Source organism: Mesoplodon mirus (assembly GCF_964341445.2).
Source record: "Mesoplodon mirus genome assembly, chromosome: 13".
NCBI classification, from domain to species: Eukaryota; Metazoa; Chordata; class Mammalia; order Artiodactyla; family Ziphiidae; genus Mesoplodon; species Mesoplodon mirus.
This window is the reverse complement of record NC_138989.1, coordinates 23,041,303-23,066,709: the sequence shown is the minus strand read 5'-3', so window position 1 is coordinate 23,066,709 and position 25,407 is coordinate 23,041,303. Positions and strand designations below refer to the sequence as shown.

At 50.4% G+C, this 25,407-nt stretch overlaps 1 protein-coding gene across 1 annotated transcript; it reads left to right on the top strand.

Annotated features, from left to right (window-relative positions):
- Positions 1–9,649: 9,649 nt before the first annotated feature.
- On the top strand, positions 9,650–24,637 carry NIPSNAP1 (nipsnap homolog 1). The gene is made up of 10 exons (XM_082640780.1): positions 9,650–9,777; positions 16,277–16,404; positions 16,604–16,649; positions 16,900–16,994; positions 20,133–20,203; positions 20,349–20,489; positions 20,793–20,824; positions 21,177–21,271; positions 22,575–22,658; positions 24,302–24,637. Exons 1-10 carry the CDS (start codon positions 9,680–9,682, stop codon positions 24,364–24,366), a joined length of 855 nt encoding a protein of 284 aa, XP_082496906.1. The 5' UTR covers positions 9,650–9,679; the 3' UTR covers positions 24,367–24,637.
- The last annotated feature ends 770 nt before the right edge of the window (positions 24,638–25,407 follow it).

Here is a 25,407-nt window from a genome sequence, read left to right as displayed (position 1 = left end):
CCCCCAAGTCCTTCTTCGCTTTAGGAGAAATTCTAATCATTACCGAGGGAGAGGGTAATAATTGTTCCTACGTTATGGGGTTGTTGGGGACTATAAAGCTTTAGAACGGTGGCTGGTCATATTAGGTTGAATCCTATGAAATTGCTCTTTTTGTAGATTTTTTTTTTTTAATGAAAGTATTTTGGGGGAATTCCCTGGCGGTCCAGTGGTTAGGACTCCGCACTTTTACGGCGGAGGGCCCGGGTTCAATACCTGGTCGGGGAATTAAGGTCCCGCAAGCCACTGCCCGGACAAAGAAAGAGCATTTTTCATTTTACACTGTGTGATTTCCAATTTATTTCGGATCATATACGTGTACTGTTTATTTTTTTAATGTCATCAAGGGTTATATGGATGTGTGTGTGTGTGTGTGAGGTGGGGAAGTATAACTGTGTATTTAAAAAAAAATCCTATTTTGGAATAACTCTTAATGGTTGAATACCTGAATGGTTGATCAAGAAGCATTCCACGAATAACTATCATTAGCATCACCCCAACCCTACAGGTGAAGAAATAGAAGCTCAGCATGACAGAGCTACTTGCTGGCTATCACCCAACTAGTGAGGGGCAAAGCTGGAACTCAAACCGAGGCCTATCTCACCCAGAGGCTGTTGGTATCACCTCTACTCTGCTCTGCTTCCCTGGTGGTGGCTTCTAAATTGCTCCTCCCTGTTCTGGCCCCAAGACCATGAAATACAGTTTTGGAACACTGAGCAGACACTGTTGCTGTAACTATACTAATAGCATAAATTAGCTCTTTTCCATGGGCCCCGGCGGTGCCCGTGAAGCACCAGCCAGGCCCCAGGAATCATTTGCTGGCACACTCAGCAAGGCTGCCAGGCTGCCGTGGGGGAACTTTATGTCTTGCCTACTGCTAGCAAACTCTCCCCACCAAACTGGTTGTTTAGGGCACTCTAGCGTGGGAGTGTCTTTATTTTCATTGCTTCAGTTCTTCCCTGCAGGTGGGAAAACCAGGCTGGATTCTCCTATGGGCTCCCCACAGGGACAACAAATCAGGGCTTTAACCCAGGGCCAAGACTGCTGACAGAAAATAAGTGACTCTGAGAACCCACTGAGGAGTAGCAAGAGGAGGTGGATCAGCAGGGGCTAAAAAGGACACTGATGAGCAGTAATAGCTCATTTTTATGGAGGGCTCTCTAGGTGCTAGGCACTGGGCTAATTGGCCGAACGTGCTGTTAACATTCCTGGGGGACATCCAGGTAGATGTATGGGTCTGGACCTCAGAAAGGAGGCCAGGGCCAGGAATCAAAACAGACGTGATAGAATATTATGCTGGCATTAAAAGTGCTGTTCACACAGAATAAATAGAGATGGTAATAGTACATACCAGATAAGGTTTTGAGAAAGAAAAATTCAGGTAGAGCTTACTAAGAAAGACCTGGCACACAGACACCAGTTACTGAATATTTGTTGCATGAATAAGTGAAGGACATGAGGAAATACTTACAGTCTCAACTATGGGAACAATGTTAATAGCTGCCATATATTAAGTGCTTACCATATAAGGTACTCTGCAAAGGGCCTGGCATGCTTCTTCTGATCTTTATCAAAACCCTATTTGGTAGGTATATGTCCCTTGTTTATACATGGGGAAACTGGATAAGGCTGAAACGAAGTAATTTACCCAAAATCATAATTGGTAGAGTTGCAATTTTCATATAGGACTGTTTTAATCCAGATCTCACCTGATATATTTTGTTCCTTCATTCTTCCAGAAGATCAGAGTTTCTCCAAGTGACATCCTTTCCCTCCAGGGGGGCATTTGGCAATGTCTGGAGATTTTTTTGTTGTTTTTGTTTTTGGTTGTCACAACCAGGGGGTGCCTCTCTCCCCTCTATGGGAAGATGAAGGATGTGTGACCTGGTACCTAAGACTTCTGAGGCGATAGCCTTTTTTATTTATTTATTTATTTTTTAAGGCCACACCAGCAGCTTGCTGGATCTTAGTTCCCCACCAGGGATTGAACCCAGGCCTCGGCAGTGAAGGCATGGAGTCCTAACCACTGGACTGCAAGGGAATTCCCCTGAGGCCATGGCTGGGATGCTCCAAGGCGCTATCCTGAAGCACTGAGCCTGGATGAAAGTAGTTGCGGATAACAGCTCCTACCTGAATAACGGTGAGTAAGAACCTACAAGGCCTGGGACTTCCCTGGTGGTCCAGTGATTAAGAATCCACCTTCCGAAGCAGGGAACATGGGTTCAATCCCTGGTCAGGGAACTAAGATCCTACAGGCCGCAGGGCAACTAAACCCAGGTGCTGCAACTAGAGAGCCCATGTGCTCTGGAGCCCGCGTGCCACAACTAAGACTCGACGCAGCCATAAATAAATAAATAAATACTTAAAAAAAAAAAAAAAAAGTACAAGGCCTTAGGAAATCACTGGTGCTCACCCTCTTCCCTTCAGGCCCAGGACTGAAGATTCTTGAATTTGCCCAGACTGTCACCTGCAGTGTTGGAAGCAGGCAGATCTGAGTAGCAATTTCTACTTTTCTGTGACCTTGGGCATAACTTAGCTTCTCTGAGCCTCAGTTACCTCATCTGTAAAAATGGGCATAATAATAAATGATATGACATGTTTAAGAGTCACTCTTAAATAGGAATTAATATTTATTGAGCACTCTAAGGTGCTGTGTAACCTAAAAGTTTTTTTTTTTTTAACCATTTCTGGACCTCCGTTTCATCATCACTTAAAATGGGGAGACTAGGAAATGGGATTGCAAATACCAAAGCCTAAGAGCACATATAGATAGAACTTTAACTGGTGCTCATTTTCATATACATGCATTTGCATTTAATTCTCATGATTAAGTAGATTATTATACCCATTTGACAGTTAAGAAAACAGAGACACCCAAAGCTAAGTTACTGGCCAAAGACCACACAGCCTAATAGAGATACAGCCTGGATCCCAAACCCAGGTCTCTAACCTGGGTCCATGGCCTTTCAAGGACAGCATGCTGCAGGTTGCAAGGGGCCTTGTCTACAGCAGGCACTGAAAAATGACTGTTTTCTGGCCTAAAATTCATGCTCATGCCTAATTCAAAATTTTGCTGTTCCTTTTTCTTTTCTTTTTTTGAAGATGTTGGGGGTAGGAGTTTATTAATTAATTTATTTATTTTGGCTGTGTCGGGTCTTCGTTTCTGTGCGAGGGCTTTCTCTAGCTGTGGCAAGCGGGGGCCACTCTTCATCGCGGGGCACGGGCCTCTCACTATCGCAGCCTCTCTTGTTGCGGAGCACAGGCTCCAGACGCGCAGGCTCAGTAGTTGTGACTCACGGGCCTAGTTGCTCCGCGGCATGTGGGATCTTCTCAGACCAGGGCTCGAACCCGTGTCCCCTGCATTAGCAGGCAGATTCTCAACCACTGCGCCACCAGGGAAGCCCAATTTTCTGCTATTTCTGTGCTCCTTACTGTGGTAGATAATTTTGAGTCTCAAGCTGACATTCTGTATTAGTTTCCAAGGCTGCTGTAGCAAAATCACACAAACTGGGTGGCCCAGAACAAAAGAAATGTATTATCTCACAGCTCTGGAGGCTAGAAGTCTGAGATCAAGGTGTCAGCAGGGCCCTGCTCCTTCTGTAACCTGTAGGGGAGGATCTTTTCCTTGGCTCTTGCAGCTTCTGGAATCTCCAGATGTTCTCTGGCTTGTGGCTGCATCGCTCTAGTTTTCCTATGGTGTTCTCCCTGTGTCCCTTCACATCCTCTTCCCTCTGTGCCTGGCTGTCTACGTGTCTGTTACCCCTTTTTATAAGGACACCAGTCAGGCTGGGTTAGAGCCCACCCTAATGACCTCATTATAACTTGATTACCTCTGTAAAGACCATATTTCCAAATAATGTCACATTCTGAGGTGCTGGGCTTAGGACTTCAATATCATTTTTAGGGCACACATGAGAAAAACACTCCTGTGTTTCTCCTTTACTCTCATACCCACAATACTTCTGACACTAAATGCATGGGTTTTCCACACTAAGCAATCCTCTGGGACACCAGCTGCATGTCGTATAATTTAATCCAATTCTGACACTAACTAGAGTTAGTACAGACCCCACAGGTTAAGGGCTCAGTCCCACGAGACTGCCCCCCACCCTCGCCCCTGGCTTCAGACGCCAATCAGAATTCCAAGTTGTAATCTAAACTTCTGGAGGACTGGTTATAAATCAGGGATCCTGTGACCTCCTCCTTGGGTTTGATAATTTGCTAGAATGGCTCGTAGAACTCAAGGAAACACTTAGGTTAACCGGTTTTTTATTTAATAAAGGATACAGATGAACAGCCAGATGAAGAGACACATAGGATGAGGTTTGCAGTGGTCCAGGGAGCAGGAACTTCTGTTCCCGTGGCATTGGGGTGCACCACCTTCCAAGCACATGCATGTGTTCACCAACCTGGAAACTCTCTGAACCCCATACTTTTGGGATTTTTATGGAGGCTTTCTCATATAGGCATGATCCATCATCAACTCAACTTCTAGCCTTTCTTCCCTTCCAGGAGGATGGGGGCTGGGTCTAAAAGCTCCAGGCTTCTAATGATGGCTTAATCTTTCTAGTAACCAGCCCGCATCCAGGAGCCCATCAAGCATTGCCTCATTAGAGCAAAAGATGTTCCCATCACCCAGGAAATTCCAAGGGATTTAGGAGCTCTGTGTTAGGAACCAGGATCAAAGACCAAATAATTTGAACACACAGGGCTCCTGGTGCTTTTATCACTTAGGGAATTACAAGAGTTTTAGGAGCTCAGGTGCCAGGAACTGGGGTCAGAGACCACATAAAGATTTTCTATTATTTCACAGGACACAATTCAACCTACAACATTCCCCTTCAAGCAGTGGGCTCCAGGAGCCATATTTCTACCAGGATATCTGGGGGAGGTCCAGGGAAGTCCCATTTTTTTCAGGAAGGGTGCCTTCTGTAAACTTCACATGATTCAAAACGTTGCATACCAAGACCCATGTTTCCCCATAGGAATGAATGTGAAGGAGGCGATGAAATGCGCTCCCACAGCTCGTAAATCTATAACCATCTTACCATATTTTTGCTTTTGATGCTGCTTCGTGTCTTTGCTGCGTTATCTCTATCCGCTGGCACTCTCCCAGATTTTCTGCACCGCCTGTCACGGAGGTGGTTCAATCTTCTTCACGGTGTTCTATCACGTCCAATAGCCGCTCCAAAGTATTGATTTGGGGGCGTGGTTTTCAGCGTTGACTTCTCTACTTCGTGAACGATGTTGTTGAATGACGTTGTTATAGCTTTTTAAAGTTGTTTATAATGACAGTGAGTGGCAAAATAACAGCTCAGTAGTCACAAAGAGGCAGTTGCTGGAGTCCAAAGCATGCTAACAACTGTGTGATTTGCTCCATAGTGACACAGAACGTGGTCGTTTTCCGGCTGTAGTGGCGCCGCCTTGTGGCATCAGCGTAAACACAATTTATAATTTATTCCAACCCAACAGCTTTGAAATTGTTCAGTATTTAACCGGTTAAAATGTTCTCTTTCTCTGGCATTTGTGTGATTTCCAGTTTACACATGGGGTGGCACATTGATCATGTTTTTATGTGGCACTGTGTCAAAGTCACAAAATTCATATATGTATATGATGCATACTACAGAAAGATTGGAACTTGGCAGTGTGGCTCATGCCCCAGCCGAGACATAAAAGCTTTCTTGTCTTTCCTGTCACTCCTGTTCGGGGTCTCATAGGAACTGGAGGATGCAATTCTCAGAGAGCAGTTGGGCCCGAGCATAAAAGCCCATCAATAAGGAGCGGGTGACACTGCCACAGCTGGGTAATTTGTCTCTTTGCTCTTCTGCAGCCCATTCGGTGATGATCTATTTGTCCCAGGGAATAGATGATGGCAGGTTTGTCCATATTTTACACTTATGAACCTGCCTGATCCTCTTCGCCTGGCTCTGCCCATCTGTCTTTGTCCCTGCTCCTCTCATTTCACTTCACAGATTGGGCAGTAGGTCTTGGCAATGAGTTATGAAGGTAGAGCCCATGAGGGCATCTTTGGGAAACGAGGGAGGGAGAAGAAGAAATGGGTCAGCTCCCTGCAGAGAGGGGAGGCTGAACAGGTTCAGGAGAAAGAGATGCCACAGACTCCGTGGTGAGCAGGAAGGGACCTCAGAGAGGAAGGGGAAGGGGAGATCCTAGAACAGAAGACAATGATGCTGGGGAGGCCTGCTCGTAGAAGATGGCTTGAAGAGCTGAGTCCAATCCCAATAACTAAGTTGGGCCTAGTGCAGAACATAATTGTGGTAGCCAGCCTCCAAGAATCTCGCGTGTAGATATTCACACCCTTGTAATGTCCCCTCCCACACTGAGCAGGGCTGACAGGTGTAACCAATGGGATATTCAGAAATCACAGAGTGTGATTTCCAAGGCCAATTCATAAAAGTCCTTGGGGGACTTCCCTGGGGGTCCAGTGGTTACGACTCTGTGCTTCCACTGCAGGGGGCACGGGTTTGATCCCTGTTCGGTGGAACTAAGATCCCACATGCTGCACGGCCTGGCCGAATTAAAAAAAAAAAAAAAAGTCCTTGAAGTTTCCACCTTACTCTCTCTTGGATCACTTGCGCTCGGGGAAGCCACCTGCCATGGGGTGAAGACACCCAAGCAGCATCTGGAGAAGCACACATGGCAAGGAACCGAGGCACCTGGCCAACAACCAGCACTGACTTGCCAGGTGTGTGTGCGGCCCACCTTGGAAGCAGATCTCACAGCCTCCGTCAGGCCTTCAGATGACCACAGCCCAAGACAATAACTTGACTGCAAAATTGTGGGAGACCCTGAGCCAGAAACAGCCCAGCTAATCACTCATTCCTGAATTCCTGACCCATTTGGAACCGTGTGAGATCATAAATGTTTATTGTTTCAAGCTGCTAAATTTGGGGGTAATTTATTCTGCAGTAATTGGAAATGGTCTAATTATATAACTCCTTATTTGCAGAATTGTCATCCAACATCCATCTGGTTACTGCCCAGAATGCACGGTCCATGGGACAGGGACCCATTCATACCAGGTGCTCAGTTAACGAGCATTGCATGTCACTGAGTGCCATAAAGACAGCCCCCCTGCCCTGCCACTTCAAACAGGGTAAATGGGGTTAGTTAAGCAAGGAAAAGATTCTGGGGTGGAGTGAATGTGTGTCCTGGGGAGAGGGAAAGGGCCACAGTTAGGATAACCATACATCCCAGTTTGCCCAGGATAGAGGGGTTTCCTGGGATAGGGGACATCTAGTGCCCAAACTGGGAAAGTCTGGGGTAAACTTGAATGAGCTGATCACCCTAGCTGGGGTGGGGGTGGAGATCTCGAAGCTGAGTTTCCAGTGAGCCAGCCGCACTGGTTCACATGGCCTGGGTATGGAGACTCATCTCCCATCTCTCCCGGTCAGGGGTGAGACCGTGCTCCCGGAGGACCTAGTTTGATCCTCCTATCCCACTCAAATAGGGAGAGATGGGAAGACCATCTTAGAAATGCCTAGACCCGTGTGAGGAGGCTGCAGGTCCGCCCTCCCTTGTTTTCTCCAGCAGAGGTGGCTAGAAACACCAAGAATTTGGTGAGGACTCTCACCCTAGACCAGGAGGGCCAGCCCTTCCCTGTCCAGGGGTCCTGGCTTCCTGTGGCTTGATTGCCAAATGCCCTCCACCACATGGCCAATAAGTTGCTGTGCAGCCTCTGTTGGCACAATCCAGTGACAGGTCACCAAGGCTGCCCACTCCATTGTTAGGAAAGTATTCCTCCTACTGAGAGAGAAGATGCCTCCACATCATCTCCACCCTCTGATGACATTCGATGGTGCTGAACAATCCGAACCCATTCCTTCCTGGGGGCCCTTTCGCGTACTGTGCACACATTGCTTCCTCTGCCTGAGTCTCTCCTTGCCCTGCTCCCTTCTGGCCGACTCTCCCTGCTTAGCCTTTAAAGCTTAGGTCTAAAATCAGGCCACCTGTGAGGCCTGATCAAGATGGTCACACCCACCTCTACATGCCTGCCACACCTGGTTTCTCCACCGCATGACACCAGTGACACGTTACTTGCTACACTTCCATCTACCCATCAGGGCTTTTCCTGAGTGTCTGTGTCTGGGAACCCTCCAATCATGCTGACTTCCAGAATGAGGAACTCACTCTCTTTTTGTCCCTCTGATAAACCCAAGGAGCAACTGGGCCCAGCTGTGTCTTCTTTGTCACAGAGAGCAGGCCCCAGGCTCATGGCCCTCTGCCTTAGCTACAAGGTACGGGCGATACTGTTATCTGTTGCAGTATCTGTTGCAAATACTTTTGCATTTATTTTGATGGTTCTGCCTGTGAATTAACAGTTGATTTCGGTTTTTTATTTATCATGATGATATACAGTATCCTTTTAAAATAAATCATGCAAAGAATACATGTTCATTGTAGCAACTTTAGAAAACGCAAGAAAAAAAATCATAGTTCAAGCCTCACTTCCTTATAGAAGTTATCATTGACCCTCAAGGTCTATATAGGACCTCGAATTTTCTCTTTCCCACTCCCCATTATAAGTCCTCATAACTCCACATACTTCTTCATGGCCTCTATCACAGTTGGCAAAAAATATTTTTGTGTATATTTTTCACTTATTCAGTAAATATTTAGTATGTCAGGCAGGAGAGGGGAGGGGAGGGGTAGGCCTAAGGTCTCTGCCCAGGAGGTTAGTACCAGCTTGATTTTGTCTCCCTGGCCAGGCCTTAAGTTCCAAGAGGGCTGGGGGCTTGTTGTTCTGGCCGCCTTTGGTGTCTCAGAGCTAACCACATGGCCTAGCCACGTGGACTCAATATTTGCTGAAGGAATCACAAAATCAAAGCCTGTCCTCACTCCTCCACCCCAGGCACACCACGGTGACCGTCAGCGTCAGCCTCAGCGGGTGGACATACTTTTAGGCACACATCCAGTCTCTCTGGAAGTTATTAGGCTCCTGGGCCCCCCTGTGGGGTCTGCAGGCCCTCTGCTCCTGCTGAGGTCTGTGACCTGGGGGACTGTGAGCCGAGAGGAGACTAGTTTGGAAGTTAGGCACAAGACCTGGGCAGAGCAGGAGAAGGGCGTGGGGCCCCAGGAGGCCCAGGCATCGATGGTAGGGGGGGATGGAAAGGGAAAAGGAGATGATGGAGAGAAAGTGTCCCTACAACCCAGAGCCTTGCCCATCTGTCTTAAACTGTTAGGGGGTTTTCCTTTCATAATATGATAAACGCTACCTGTGCCGCCACCCCCCCCGCCCCCGCCCAGGAACGCACAGGCGCACATAACTGTATACGATTTCAGGGGGCTTACTCGCCCTCTGCCGCTCATCCTTGAGTGCCCCGTTAAGAACCCCTGGTATTATTGTTCAGTGTTCCCATTTTACCGGGGTGGACACTGAGGCCCAGGGTGGGCAAAGGGTTTGCTCTAGGTCACAGAGCAAGTCTGTAGCAGGGCTGCAGAGGCTCAGAGGACAAGAATCCGGACTTCTGCCCAGCATCTAAGTTGCTGAATTCACAGGGACTACGCCCACCTGTTTGGGTGGAGAGGGGGCGGGCGACCAGGTGGGGCGGGGCTTACTCACGTTCCGCCTCCGCTGCTGGGTTCGGGGGCGGGGCCTTCCTCCAAGCAGCCGCGCTCCAACATGGCTCCGCGTCTGTGCAGCATCTCTGCGGCGGCTCGGCGGCTGCTGGGGCGCCCGGGGCCCGGAGGCCGGGACGTTGCGGCTGTGGCTGCAGCGCGGTATGAGCCGGGCCGGGCCAGGCGGGGGCGGCGCGCGTAGGGGGTACACGCGTGGGGGCCAGGGTCTGGGCTTGGGGGATGGGCAGAGACTCGGGCTTGTAATCTAGTGGTTAGAGGCGGAGCCATGGGGAGGAGGTCTGGTCAAAGAACGGAGGAGGTGGGAAAGGTATGCGCAGGGTCTTTGTCCTATTGGGTGCCTGGCTCTGGGCTGAGAATGAAGGGTAGGGTGAATGAGAGGGGCAGGTCCAGGGCCCTGGGGAGTGGGAGCTGTCAGAGGGCAGGAGGAGTGGCCCCTTCCGGGGCCTCTGCGGTGATTGTGAGATAGTCCCCCTGGGGGCTTCTAGGAGAGGCAGCACCTCCTTCCGGAAGTTCTGGGGGTAAGAGATACGGGGAGCAATGGGAGATCCCTAAAGGCCGTGGCTGCACAGATCCTTTGCTCCCCAACCCTGAACAGTAGAAGTGGGGCAAAGGAGGCCTGAGAAAGGATGGGAGTTGCCCAAGGTCACTCCCCCTGCCATCCTGTGGCAGCACTGGGTCTGGTCTGGACCCAGGCCTTCTGACACCCCTGTGCTCTTTGCACCACAACTGGTGGCCTCCTGGGAGGCCATGGGCTGGGCCTGGGCTTTTGTTTGGTCCCTGCTCTGGGCTGAGGCAGGGCTGGGCCTCCCTGACTGGCCCTGGGGGACCCCTCCCTTCTCCGTCTCTAGCACCCTGTACTTCCCCCATCTCTGCTCTTACCACCCTGTACACACTTGCCTGTCCCTGCCATTAGAGCATCACCTCATATTTCTGTTTCCCCAGCCCCTGGCACAGGTCTCACAACAGTGTATGCTCAAGAACATTGGCCAAAGAAGTGAGGACACCTGTCCCCCAACCTGTGGAAAGGAGGGGTCTGTCCTGCCCAACAGCGCAGGCATGAAGCTGCAGAGTTCTGTTAGGCTTTGCTGTGAGATGTTCTAGAGTGCTGTGCAGTGGGGGTCAGGGGAGGCTGGGAAAGAGGAGCCAGGTGTGTGCCCCCAACCTGACTGCCCAGTAATTGGGGAGAAAGCTGATAACATGGAGAGAGCCTAGAGTTTGCCCGGCACCAGCACATCTAACTCAGCCTTTTTCAGTGGGGTGACCTTGCATGAGTCATTTGGCCTCTTGAAGTCTCAGATTCCTAATCTGTAAAATGGGGGTGATAAAGTAGGATGTATTTCATAGAGTTGTTGAGGATTAACAAGGCCATGTGTGCGACGTACCCAGCCCCGATGAATTTGCTGCAAATGTTGCCCCTCGCCCAAACCTGTGTCTCAAGCAATTTCTTCATGAACCCCCAAGATGTCAGGGCTGAAGGGGCTTTGGGGAGATCACCTCCTGTGAGCCCCTTGTTTTCCAGATAAGGAAATGGAAGCTGGGGGCAGGACCACACTTCCCCAGCGTTACAAAATTGGTTGGTGGTAAAGCCATTTGTGTGGCGAATAGCCAGAGGCCACAAAAGGAGCATATGGGACATGAAAGCAGCCTGCTGCTCCTCACTTATCCACTCCTTAACCTTGGATGGGGCACTGAACCGCTGTGATCCTTGGTTTCCTTCTCTGTAAAGTGGGGATGGGGATCCCTGCCTGGTGTTTTTCGTAGGATTGCTGTGCAGGTACTTGGATTAATACTTATCGAGTCCCTAAAGGACTGCTTCAAAGTTACTTACTCCCTAGCCCCACCTTGGATACCTGGGAATCCTACCGACCCTCCATCTGCCCCGTATCTCTCTGGAGTCACTAGAGGGGCCCTCTGGCCTCTGAGCTTTGGGGGCCACTGGGGTATAGACACAGTGTGGGCTTTGAAATCGGATAGACCTGGATTGGAATCCTCTTGGCTATTGATTAATTGTTCTCGAATAAGGCCTGGTACATCTCTGAGCCTCATATTTCTCTCTTTTGTTTTTGAGCCTCATTTTTCTCAAGAACATATTGTGAGGATCAGTTCTCAGCACATAGAAAGTGCTCAGTACACAGCAGTTGCTGCCGCTGCATCAGTAATGCTCTCGTTAACAGAACTTTAGTTCTTCCAGTTTGTCTTCTAAAGACACACTTCAGGAACAATAAGCAGAAATGTGGCCCCTTTCTTTTTTTTTTTTTAATTTATTATTTTTGGCTGCATTGGGTCTTCGTTGCTACGCACGGGCTTTCTCTAGTTGTGGCGAGCGGGGGCTGCTCTTCGTTGCAGTGTGCGGACTTCTCATTGCCATGGCTTCTCTTGTGGAGCACAGGCTCTAGGCGCGCGGGCTTCAGTAGTTGCAGCATGTGGGCTCAGTAGTTGCGGCGCACAGGCTCTAGGGCACATGGGCTTCAGTAGTTGTGGCATGCGGGCTCGGTAGTTGTGGTACACAGACTTAGTTGCTCCGCGGCATGTGGAATCTTCCCGGACCAGGGCTCGAACCTGTGTCCCCTGCATTGGCAGGCGGATTCTTTTTTTTTTTAATTTATTTATTTATTTATTTATTTATTTATTTTTGGCTGTGTTGGGTCTTCGTTGCTGCGTGTGGGCCCTCTCTAGTTGCGGCGAGCAGGGGCTACTCTTCATTGTGGTGCGTGGGCTTCTTATTGCCGTGGCTTCTCTTGTTGTGGAGCACGAGCTCTAGGCACGTGGGCCTCAGTAGTTGTGGCACGTGAGCTCAGTAGTTGTGGCTCTCAGGCTCAGTAGTTATGGCTCTCAGACTCAGTAGTTGTAGCACATGGGCTTAATTGCTCTGCGGCATGTGGGATCTTCCTGGACCAGGGATCGAACCCGTGTCCTCTGCATTGGCAGGAGGGTTCTTAATCACTGCGCCACCAGGGAAGCCCCACCCTTGGGGCTTAATATATTCTTAATATAGTTTAGATACCAGAATCTTTGGTGTTTCTGGGATGATTTACTGAGATTACATGAAGAAAAGAAGGAAAGAAAGTAAGTTGGGACTGCCTTAGAGCAGTGATTTTCGGGCCTGAGTGTGCATCAGAATCCCTTGGCAGGCTTGTTAAAACACAGATTGCTAGGCCCACCCCCAGAATTTCTGTTGCAGTGGGTCTGGGATGGGGCCTGAAAACTTCTAACATGTTCTCAGGTGTTGCTAACGATAGGGAATCTTGGCTCTGTGGTCACCAAATTTAAGAGGGAATTGGGGACTTCCCCGGCAGTCCAGTGGTTAAGACTCCGCACTTCCACTGCTGGGGGCATGGGTTCAGTCCCCGGTCGGGGAACGAAGATCCCACGTGCTGCGTGGGGTGGCCAAAAAAATAAATAAATAAAAATTAAAAATTTTAAAAAAAGGAGAATTGACTCTGGAAAGCTTGGCAAAATAGATTAGAGCTAGAATCCCAAGTGGAGACATCCAGCCTTGTTTTATGGGCAGTAGGGATCCATAGAAGATTTTCAAGTGGACGAATAGCATCACAACCATGGTGCATTACAAAATTGATGGGCAGGTTAGGAAAAAAGGGAAAGAATGGGAGCCAGGAGTTCAGTTAGGAAGTTAGGTAGGAAGAGTGATATTAGCTGCACTGCCGTGTCTGTCCCATTCTCTACAGGCGATCCTATTGCTCTTATTTTATGGATGAGGTAAATGAGGCTCAGAGAGATGACGCTGGGCTGGGATTAGTCCTGGATTTGTCCAGAACCTGTGTTCTTAAGCACTAATTCTGCTGGTGGTGGTGGGGATGGAAAGGGCCCCTGAGTCCCGAGTCCACACTCTGAGCCAAGGTCCACACTTTCGCTCCTTTCTAACCTCTCAGATTTCATCATTTTCATGCACCTCTGTCTTAGCTTCCCCCACACGCCTGCACTCATTCCCCAAACGTGGTCTGAGCATGTGCCACGTCCCCAGCACTGTTCCAGGCACTGGGGCTACAGCAGGGATACACGAGACAGACAAGATCCCTATCCTCCTGGGGCTCTGCTTCTAGTGGGAGACAATAAACAAGGCACATAATAAACAAAAAAAGTCTATAACGTGTTAGAAGGAGCTACAGAAAAATAGAGAGCAGGGTGAGAAGAGTTGGGGAGTTCAGGGACAGGAGAATGTTATGATTTCATTGAGAAAGTGAAATTTGAACTCTTGAAAATGTGAACCCTCGGATGCTAGCTTCAAGTTCAGACCCTGCCCTGGGATATTCTTGGGACCGGTAGGGGGCATGGGTAGAAAAGGTCTTTAGAGATAGGCTGCTCTACCCTGCTCTTTTGACATGTGGGGAAACGGAGACCCAGAGGCAGGAAAGATTAGACAGTGGTGGGAGGAGATGGGAGCCCATCAGAGCTCCTGGACCCCCTCACTCCCCAGCCCCCGGGGTCCCAGGCTCTCTCTTCAGGGCTGGCCACTTGGCTGTTTATCTTGGTCAGTGCTGACGTTAATAAATTACTCAAAGCCCAGTCCTGGAGCAAAGGTCTTGGTTGACAAATAGTAGGAGTGGCTGCCCTCCCTGTCACCACCCCTTCCAGCAGAAGCAGCCTCTCTACATTCAGACCAAAGGTCAGGTCCCTCTGCCAGTGGCTTTGTTAAAAACACCTGGTTCTTCACAGTATCTACCTGATGCTAGTTCCCCAGGTTGGTGCCAGATCTGAGGTGGGGCTGACTTTAGAGGAAAGAGCTCTGGGTTCTTTCCTGAGCTCTCTGCCCCTGATTTGCTATGTGACCTGGGGACAAGTTTCTTAACCCTCCCACCTCCGACCTTCTATTTTCTCATCTTGAAAATGGGGGCATTAATAATATCAACGTTATGATATCCTTACATAGATTCAGCGGGATCATGTTAAGCTGATCACAGGTCCCTGGCCCAGAGGATATCCTCAGCCAACGTTAGCCATAGTGAGGCTCCCTTATTCTGGCCCCAAATTTTTCAGACTGCGTCGACCATCTGATGATAACTGTCTGTTTTTTGTTAATGAAGCAAATACATACAAAATGATAGAAAGCCTATGAATTTGGAAATACTTTAAACAGTTTTTTTTACCTTTACAAAAAATTATAATGAATAACGAAAAGTTTAACCATCTTCCTCTTCCCTCTCCCAGGTAAGCAGTATTAACAGTTTGGGACTGGGAGTTCCTGGGCAGTTCAGTGGTTGGGACTCGGCACTGTCACTGCTGTGGCCCGGGTTCAGTCCCTGGTCGGGGAACTAGGATCCCACAGGCTGCTTGGCGTGGCCAAAAACCAACCAACCAACCAACCAACAAAAAGCAGTCTGGGACAGATTGTTACTTATCTTTCTCTATGATTATACAAATATTTCACCACTTTAAGATGCTTTTTAAATTTTATCAGTCCCAGTACTTGCTCCATATTTTGGAGAAAAGCAATACTTTGATTTGCAAAACATTTATCCTAGCCACAGAAAAGGCTTGAAAAAGGAGAGGACTTGCTGATGGGGCCCCCACTGCCAGGCTCCTTGGCTAGAAATCATCCAGCGGGAGGCTAGTGTTTCAGGCCTGGCTATAAGCTGCACCACTGCTGTTAAGTAAGATGATTTACCACCTCTGGCAGCCTAAAAGTAATCCCACCCCTGCTGGGACCTTGTGTGGGGAGTGCAGTTATGATCTGGCAGGACCTGGTGGTTGGTCCCCCTGCTCTGAACAAGGCACGTCATTCATTCATTCATTCTCACAGCAACATAGCAATGTGCACAGGGCAGATATTTGTCAATTAAGTGTTGGCTGGATGAGTGAATGAATCTTGCCTTGTGATGCCTTTGACCCCCTCTACCTGCCTTTATCTGCCAAATCAGCCCTGGAGATTTGGAGACTGGCCAGATCACCTCCTCTAGAGAGCCAACCCAGACTTCCAGAGGCCAAGTTCAGGCTCACACATCTGGGCTCTCCCAGAGACCTCTGGCTGTAACTGTGTTCCAAGGTCCACTTCTCCCAGCAGACTGTGACCTCCTCAAGGACAAAGTGTGCTTGTCTTGGGCTCTCCATTTGTGGGGCTGGGATTGGGCACAGGCCAGGTGTAGTGTGAGCACTAGGGAGGACGGTGAGTGCAGCCCTCTCATCAGAGGGGACAGAAATTGCAAAGAAAGCACAGAGTGAAAGAGCCTGGTGTGTTCAGGGAGAAGCATAGCTGGAGAGTGGGATACACAGGTGGGGGATGGACAGGATGGGAGGCTGCCAAGGTAGGTTGGGCTGTCATGGGCTTTGGACATCAGGCAAGACGGGTGTGGGGTTGATCCTCTTGGCAAGGGATGCAGTTGTGTGGTCCAAGTGGAGGACCTCTTGGAAAGGGGTGAAGTGGAGGCAGGGAGGCTAGAGAGAGAGGCAGGAGGTGGGGCTGCCTTTCCTGGCCTCCTGAGGCTCTGCAGAGCTTCAAGAAGCAAACTGGGCAGCCAAGATGTCTGTAGAAAGGACCAGCTGTGCTCAGCTGGCTCCAATGATATGACATCTGGAGCTGCCATGGGATTCCGTGGCTTCATTCCCAGAAATGTGTGTCACTGGCCTTGGGGAGCAAGGCTTCTGAACAGATGTAAGCAGGTCCCCCCTGAACTCTGTCCCGCAGCTTCTATTCCAAGGACAATGAAGGCAGTTGGTTCCGTTCTCTGTTCGTACACAAGGTGGATCCCCGGAAGGATGCCCACTCCACCCTGCTGTCCAAGAAGGAGACCAGCAACCTCTACAAGATCCAGTGTGAGTGGCTGCTGAGTTGGCCAGCCCTCCCTCCCAGGGCCTCTGGGGGCCTGCAAGGCTCTGGCTGGGACTTGAGAAGGTCTGGGACATCCCGAGCTGTCCTGGAAGCCCAGGCCCTGTGCGGCTACCCCTAGCGCAGCTCCCCACAGACACCCTGCTCCCCCTCGCTTCACCTCCTGCTCTCTGTCCTCTGTTGCAGTTCACAATGTGAAGCCCGAGTGTCTGGATGCCTACAACAGCCTGACGTGAGCTGACCCTAACCCTAACCCTCCTGTCCCAGTCCCTGCTTGGGTGGGGGCCTCTATCCCAGCCCTGTTCTCCGTGCAGAAATCCAGGGGGGTGTAGATTTCAGAGCCACAAGTCCTCTCGTGCAGCCTCTGCATCTTAGAGATGGGGAGACTGAGACCCAACTCTGCGGGCCTGAGTTGGAAGCCTAATCTCAGGGGCTCTGGTGGCTGGTGTGAGCCCTCCCCCTTCTCTGTGCCCCTCCCACAGGGAGGCTGTGCTGCCCAAGCTGCACCTGGATGAGGATTACCCCTGCTCGCTCGTGGGCAACTGGAACACATGGTACGGGGAGCAGGACCAGGCAGGTGAGCTGTGCACCCCCCAGCGCCACTGCTTCCCAGCCCAGGTGGCTGCCCTCCACTTCCTCTGCAGCGGCACCCAGAGGGGTCTTTCTAAGTGCAGCCTCTGTCAGCTCACTCCCCTGCCCAAACATCTGTGGCAGCTCCCTCTGCTCTTGGGGTGCCCCACGAGGCTCTCGAGCCCTTCCCTGCCCAGCGTCAAGCCTTGTCTCGCCACGTCCTCCTGCTCGCTGCACCATCCCACCCAGGACTTCTTTCTGTTCTTCAGATGGATAGTTTTTCCCTCTAGTTCCACGCTCTTGTTCATGCTGTTTCGTCAGCCTGAAGCATTCTTTCTCCTTTGCCTCCTCTACTTGGCTCACTCCCCTACTCACCTTTTATTTTGGTGTAGACATCACTTCCTCCTGGAGGCCTCCCCTGATTCCCTCCACCGCAGCTGGGTGAGGCACCTCTCCTGGCTCCCCAGCCCCCAGGACTTGCCTCTTCACAGCCCTGATCATGTGCCCTGTTCTGTCTCCCCGTGGAGGTGGTGAGTTCCGGGAGGGCGGGGGCCCTGCCTTTCTTCACCACTGAACCCCCGGTATGCCGTACATATTTGTGGAGTAAAAGGGACTCTTATCTGAGCTGGTTCCTTACAGCTTCCCAGCGGTACCCCAAGCACGCCCCATCCTACCCCAACATGCCCACCTCAGTTGGCACCAGCTGTGAGGACCCACACATGAATTTGGTTCACTCACAACATCCCAGCCGCTTACAGGGGCCTTGGCATTTAGATCTGCACTGTCCAGGAAAGTAACCACTAACCACATGTAGCTACTTAAATTTAAATTGGGTAAAGTTAAATAAAATGAAAAATTCAGTTTCTCAGTCACACTAGCCACATTTCAAGTGCCCATTGATAGAAATATGTGGCTCGTGGCTACCATCTTGGATGGCACAGCTGTAGAACTTTTTCATCATAGTAGAAAGTCCTTTTGGACAGTGCTGATTAGACTGCATACAGCACAGGGAGCTCCTCTGGTGCAGCCCTGATAGAGGGTCCTCTATGCTTCCCTTGAACACTCACAGCTATGGGGAGCTCACTACCACATAAGCCAACTTATCTCATCCTTCAACTGCCCTGATAATTGTATGTGTTTTTTTTGTTTGTTTTTTAAATCTGTGATCTGCAGTTAGGTAGATTCTCTTAATCATTTATTCTGTTTCAGTAACGGTCACTGACACATTAATAGTGGGGTAGGAGAAAAGCTGTCTTCCGTTCCAGCCCCTACAGTTTTCCCATTTTAGGTACAACCTAATCAGTTCCAGCAGTACTTCTTGGATTCTTCTAAGTATCTGCTAATTGAGAAATGAACTTTGAGGAATGGGAGCGTGAATTTTAAAGCATGTCCTATATTTTGTGTATCTTGAGGGGTTGTCCCCTGTGTAGAATCATCTGGGGAGCAGATCCACTGAGCCACCTCCTGGGAGTAGGGCTCAAGAATCTACATTTTAATGAATTTGTAGATTCGGGTTTTTTGTAAAAAACCTCCAATCCATCTTCTAGATGGAACACTATCATTGTTAGAAAATTCTTTCTTCTCATGGGCCTTGGATGCCCTCCTTGTACCTTTTACCTCTTGGCCCCTAGAATTAGGCTAATGCCTCTTCCACAGGTCAGCATTCCTGGTCTTAATAGACTGCTATCCATACAGTACTTTTGCTGTTTCCCTTGGGAAAGAGGCCTTTAAACCATAGGGTCAGACCATTTTGCAGATGGGAAAACCAAGGTAGAGATGGAGTCAAAAGGCAGGTGAGCGACCAGCTGGGGATAAGTAACAAGAGTCTGAAATGCCAAGCCACTGGCCAGCCAAATGCTCTCAGCCTTAGCCTGCCCGATTGACCTTTTAGGGACCTTGCTCCCTTGGCCCCAGCCATGCTCCCAAGCATGACAAGACTGTTCCTTCTCTTGCACAAAGACTATGTTTCTTTATTACTGGAAAGTGTATCAGGGTTTTCCTGGGGATGCTGTAAAAAGTACCAACTACTGGTGGGTTTAAAACAACAGAAATCTATTCTTTCAAGTTCTGGAGCCCAGAAGTCTGAAATCAAGGTGTCGGTAGGGGCGTGCTCCCTCCAAAGGCTCTAAGGGAGAATCTTTTCTTGCCTTTTCCAGCTTCTAGTGGTGGCCGGAAATCCTTGGCACTCCTTGGCTCACAGATGCATTGCTCCAATCTCTGCCTCCTTAGTCACATGGTGTTCTCCCTGGGTGTCTGTCTTCACGTGGTGTTGCCCTCTGTGTCCAAGTCTCCCTCTTCTTATAAGGACATCAGTCATTGAATTTAGGGCCCACCCAATATGACCTCACCTTAGCTTGACTACCACTAGAAAGACCCTATTTCAAATAAGGTCACATTCTGAGGTTCTGAGTTGGCATGAATTTGGGGGTGGGGGTGGAGGACACTATTTAACCCAGTACAGAGACTGTGATTAAAAAATGCAAATGGTACAAAGAGTTTGCGATGAAAAGTAAGCCTCCCTCCTGCCTGTGAACCCCAGGCCTTAGTTCTTTGCCCCAAGGGCATCTCCTGTCACAATCTTGATGGTTCTCCATCAAGAGGTGGTGCATAGACCAGCATCTCTGGATATGTTCTTCCCCCTCTAAACACACGTGGTACCATACCTCACATGCTGTTCTGTTCCTTAGTTTTTTTCCTTTAATTCAGTGTTTTGGAGTCATCCATCTCTGCCTATCAGACCTACCCCTTCCTTTGGCCCAGCCTGTCCCTCACAGGCCTGGTGGTCTGCTTTATGCATGCGCAGTTCCTAGGGTACAAGTTCACATCTGATCCTCTTGTTGCTACTTAAAGAAGTTTGGGTGAGAGCGTTATTCTCATTTTCAAGATGAGGACATTGAGGCCTAGAGGGGTCAAAGGCCACCTGGCAGAGCTGCAGCTCAAACCTAGGTCTCCGGGGCTTGTGTCTGGCTTTTTCCCCTGCCTAGAGCTGCCCCCACCAAGGCAGAGGGAACTCAGAGAGTCCTGGTGCTATAGGGAACCAGACTGGAGCCTCCCCTTTTACATACACACCTAACCAGCCTCAGGATAAGCAGGGCAGGGTCCCCACAGCCCCCTGACCTGTACCCTCCTCCCTGCCCCCCAACAGTGCACCTGTGGCGATTCTCAGGTGGTTACCCAGCCCTCATGGACTGCATGAACAAGCTCAAAAACAACAAGGTATGTTGGCATGCACTCGGCAAACCTCTCCAGATGCTGGTTCTGGCTCAGCCCTGTGCTGGGGGCTGCCTCCGTCACCCTGTGGGACACACCGATGGGGCCGGGGCACTTCCTGGCTGCCGTGCCCAAACCACCATGCCCACAGGAGTACCTGGAGTTCCGAAAGGAGCGGAGCCAGATGCTGCTGTCCAGGAGGAACCAGCTGCTCCTCGAGTTCAGCTTCTGGAACGAGCCACAGCCTAGAGATGGCCCCAACATCTACGAGCTGAGGACGTACAAGCTCAAGGTGCCTCCCCCGCCAGCTCCCCGCCTGTCTCCCACCCATGCTGCAGCAGCGCTGCTTTCCTGGTACCCTGAGGTGGGCGGGCCTGGTGCCCCAGCACCTAGATTGGGGCTTCTGGCCCCAGAACAGAGGTGTGTGTGCATGTGTGCACACGTGCACACCCAGGCGTGAGTCAGGGCCCCGTGAATAAGGTGAAGCGGCCCCAGGAGCTGCAAAGACATGACAGTTTCCCATCCCCACCCAACAGTGATGCTTGAAATACCAGAAGGGGGCTCATTTGCCTCCTCTGCTCTGGTTCTCTTTCAGCCGGGAACCATGATCGAATGGGGGAACAATTGGTGAGTGGTGGTTCTGGGGAGTTGGGTGTACCCTGCCCACCTGCTCCATCAAGGCCCCTGGTGGGCCACCTTTCCCAGGGCCCTGTAGCAGGGAACCCGTCATCCTCCATGCCATCTCCAGGAGATGGTGGTGATCCAACCAGGGGGGTGAGGATCCTCTAGACCACTGTGGTAGAATACCCAGCCAGCGGCTGCACCTCCATCACCCTGGTCCCTGATCATTTCTGAGAGCTGAGGGCCCTACCTCAGGCTCCTCCCTTGATGTGTAACTGAGAAACCAGCCTGGGAACACCCCGGAGGGGCCCTTTGCACTGGCCCTGGCCTCTGCCCCACACTTTTCTGCCATCCCCAGGGCTCGGGCCATCAAGTACCGGCAGGAGAACCAGGAGGCAGTAGGCGGCTTCTTCTCGCAGATAGGAGAGCTCTACGTTGTGCACCATCTCTGGGGTAGGCTGGGGACCCTCCAGGACCCTCTGTGGCCCCCTTTCTCCACTCTCCGTCCATGTCAACAATGCGAATACATTAGTGCCCTTGTGGAGCTTACATTCCAGCAGAGGGAGACACCACCTCAGACGTAAAGTAACAAAAAAGATAATTTCGGATTATTACACATCATAGAGAGGGAGAAATAATGAAGAAACATATGGGAAGCCTCATTGGCTTAGATAGACTAGAACGCCTCTCTAAGGAGGTGAAATGTAAGCTCAGCTAAAGGATGAGGAGTCAGCTGTGAATTGCCAGGGAAGGGTATTCCAAGTAGAAGGAACAACACGTGCAAAGGCCCTGCGGCGAGGAAAGGCCTTCAGGGTTTTGAGGAGTGCAAAGGAGGCCTGTGTGGAGGGAGTGGGGAAGAGAGTGGGAAGATGTGGATCGTCCAGGTTAGTCTGGGTCTTGTAGGCCATGGGGATGAGATGAGTTGGGATTTATTCTTTTTCTTTTTCTCTTTTTTTTTTTTTTCGGCTGCACCGTGAGGCTTGAGGGATCTTAGTTCCCCAACCAGAGATCAAACCCAGTGCCCCTGCACTGGAAGTGCAGAGTCCTAACCACTGGACCATCAGGGAATTCCCGGGATTTATTCTAACTTCAGCGAGTGACTGCTGCAGCGTTTCAAGCAGCATGAAATGACCTGATTTGTGTTCTAATGGTTCCCCTGGCTGCCATGTGCTTTGTTGGGAGCACTTTGTAGGGGAGCAAGAGAGGATGTGGGGCATCAGGAGATGGTTATAGTAGCTCAGGGGGGAGAGGATCGTGGCCTGGCCTAAGGTGGTGACAGTGAGGATGCTGAGAAGTCCACAGATTCATTGGTCTGGAGGTGGAACCAATGGGACTGGTGGGTAAATTGTCTGTCTACGGTGGGGGAGGGAGAGAGGACCCCAGGACACCAAGACTCCTGTTTGAGCAGCTCTGTATTGCTTACTGAGACCCTCAGAGGAGCAGGTTGGAGAGTCAGGAGTGTACTTTTGGTCCTTAGAAGTGTTACCTTTGAGACACTGACACATCTGAGTGGAAATGTCAAGTGGACACTGGATAGTCGAGTCTAGAGCTCAAGGGAGAGTTCTGGGCTGGAAATACACAAGAAATGTACTGATTGGATGAGATTGTCAAAGCAGACAGTGTTTGCTAACAGTTGGAGGCATCCGGGGAGGAAGAGACGGCAGGGTAGGGTTTGGGGCAACGGGAGGAGGGCCTTGTGCTGGGTACAGGCGCAGATCCTCTGTGCCTCAGGAATGAGCCTATGCCTTCCCCACAGCCTATAAAGACCTGCAGTCTCGGGAGGAGACCAGAAATGCTGCCTGGAGGAAGAGGGGCTGGGATGAAAATGTCTACTACACAGGTGAGCACCTCCTCTGAGGTCATCTGCCAAGAGCCCTATCTGAGGATGGAATCCCCTCTGCAAGTAGATCTGACCTAGTTTGATTACCTCTCGTGATGGAGAACTCACTTTCAGGACAATGAGTTAGTAGGTTCCTGTCCTGGTGGCATGCTCCCCGGGATGCAGGCTGTCCTGGGTGAGTGCTCTAAGGGGCAATAACACAGCCAGGTGGTCCCTGTCTCAGAGAAGTGTTGTAGTTGAGCACACAGTGTGACCTTGGGCCTGGTTCTTCACCTCACTGATGCTGTTTTCAATCTGTAAGGTGGCACTGGTGAGAATGCCTCCCTCAGAGGGCTGGAGGGAGGGTTCCAGGAGCTAATTTATGAAAAGTGCTTGGCCTAGACTCTGGCGCAGAGGAGGTGCACAGTCAATTTTTTCGAGCAAGTTTTTTGCCTACAGCATTTGCCACTTTGCCGGGACCCCTGGGAACCACCTGGAGTCAGTAGGTGCTGGGTGAGCACTCACTGTGTACCAGGGACTGTGGTGGGTGGGAGTTGGGAGGCAGAGAACGCCCTGCCCTTAAGGAACTTACAGCTGAGCTTCCACACTTACCAGCTGGTGTGCAGGAGAATGCATCTCCTGAAAGAGTTAGCGGGAGCCTCGCTCTTCCAAGTGTGGTCCCAAATGACAGTGTCAGCATCCCCTGGAAGCTTGTTAGAAATGCCCAATCTCAACCCCCTCCCTCCCCGCACTGAATCAAGATCTGCACTTGAACGAGAACTGTAGGTAATTTTTAAGCACGGTAAAGTTTAACTGCACTGAGCAGGAGGAAGGAGTCTGACCTTCTGGGTGACCTTGGGCTGACCCGCTCTGGGCTGTAGCGTCCCCACCTGTAAAATGAGTCAGTTGAACCAGATCAGTGTTTTTCAAACCTTAGCCCCTTGAGGACACCCTCACAGATTTTGTCCTGCCAGTTTTCTTCTGCTACAATTATTTTCTTCATCTCTTCCTTTAAATCCCCCTGCTTTATTCTTCACCTAGCTTTGTCCTAAGCAATAATATCTGTGAAATCACTTTTAAGCTATGCTGGTTGTTTTTCACATACATAGGAAATAAATACATAATTATGAAAATTTTTTAAAATAAATTTATTTATTTATTTATGGCTGTGTTGGGTCTTCGTTGCTGCGTGCAGGCTTTCTCTAGTTGTGGCGAGCAGGGGCTACTCTTTGTTGCGGTGCGCGGGCTTCTTATTGCGGTGGCTTCTCTTGTTGTGGAGGACAGGCTGTAGGCATGTGGGCTTCAGCAGTTGCAGCATGCAGGCTCAGTAGTTGTGGCGCACAGGCTTAGTTGCTCCACGGTATGTGGGATCTTCCCGGACCAGGGCTCGAACCCATGTCCCCTGCATTGGCAGGCGGATTCTTAACTACTGCACCACCAGGGAAGTCCCAATTATGAAAAATTTTTAAAGCTGCCTTTCATTACTGCCTAAGTCCCCTCGTATCCCACAGTTTTTGGGAGATGTGGCGCTCTCCATGGGCCATTCCAGGAGAGCAGTGGGGTTTCCCTATCTCAGCATCCCAGGCCTCCTCCTCCTTCAGGGGCTAGTTTTGGGGGGTTGGCTCACCTCAGCCCCCTCGTGACCTCTGCCTCTCTCTCTGCAGTCCCCCTGGTTCGACATATGGAGTCTCGGATCATGATCCCTTTGAAGATCTCACCTCTCCAGTGATGCTGCCGCTGCCTCCACCTCCTCCCACCTCTCCCTCAGAGTAGCCATGGACAGAGGAGATCCCAGCCCTGATGTCTTGGTTTTCTCTCAGACTCTGTGGACTCTGGGGGTAGTGCTCAGCTCAGAGAAGGGGGAGCTGAAGGATGATGGGGTTCTGAGGACTCGCAGCCCTGTCCAGACCCTTCCCACCTTCCCCGCCCACCCGTTCCCCTTGTTGGAAGCAGTTGTTAATTTCTCTGAATGAAGAACAGCAACCTTTTGTGTCTTTTCACATTTTCCCCTAAGATTCCTCATCTCAAGACCACCGGTCCATAATCATCACCATGGAAATCCTCAGCTTTGCTTAAGTTGCACAAAAGGTAGTGTGTCCAGTGGTTAGAGGTGGGGTGGGAAGGGAGGAGGTCAGACCAGGCCAGGCTCTCAGGAATTCCCTGGTCTCTAGTGGGCCACCCACTTGCTGGACAGTCTGAGCCAAGTCCCTTCTGCTGGAGAAAAGCCTAGAACTGCCTCAAGAAGCAAAAGGGAAAACCCTCAAGTTAGCTAAGTCAGCAGGACATCCACATATTCCACCCAGAAAGGCTGGGAAAAGGGATGGGAGCTGGGAAGGGCCTGGGGGAGGGAAACAGAATGGAACAGGAACCCAGAAGGTAGAACTTAGAACTCAGAACTTGGGTTTGAATTGAAGAATTTGGAATACAGAATTGGGAAGATAGAACAGAGATGAGAGAAGACCACTTGGGGAGGGGTTCCTAATACAAGACGGTTGGAGAGAGGTGCATCTCTTTCTTCCCACATAATGAGGTTGAGAACTTGAACAAGTTGTTCCAGCCCTTCTGTGCAGGTAGTGTCTTCTGCCCTCCCTACTGCCCTGCAGGCAGAGCTATGGGCTAGGTCCCGTATTTCCCTCACCCCGTATTCCTTTTCTCCCTCTTCACATTCTCTCAGCCCAACCCTCATTCCACTGGGCCATCAGGTGTGTTGAGTGGGGTGACTTTGGGGACCTCCTCAGTGACCCCCCACACCTCATGAACTTCTGAGTAG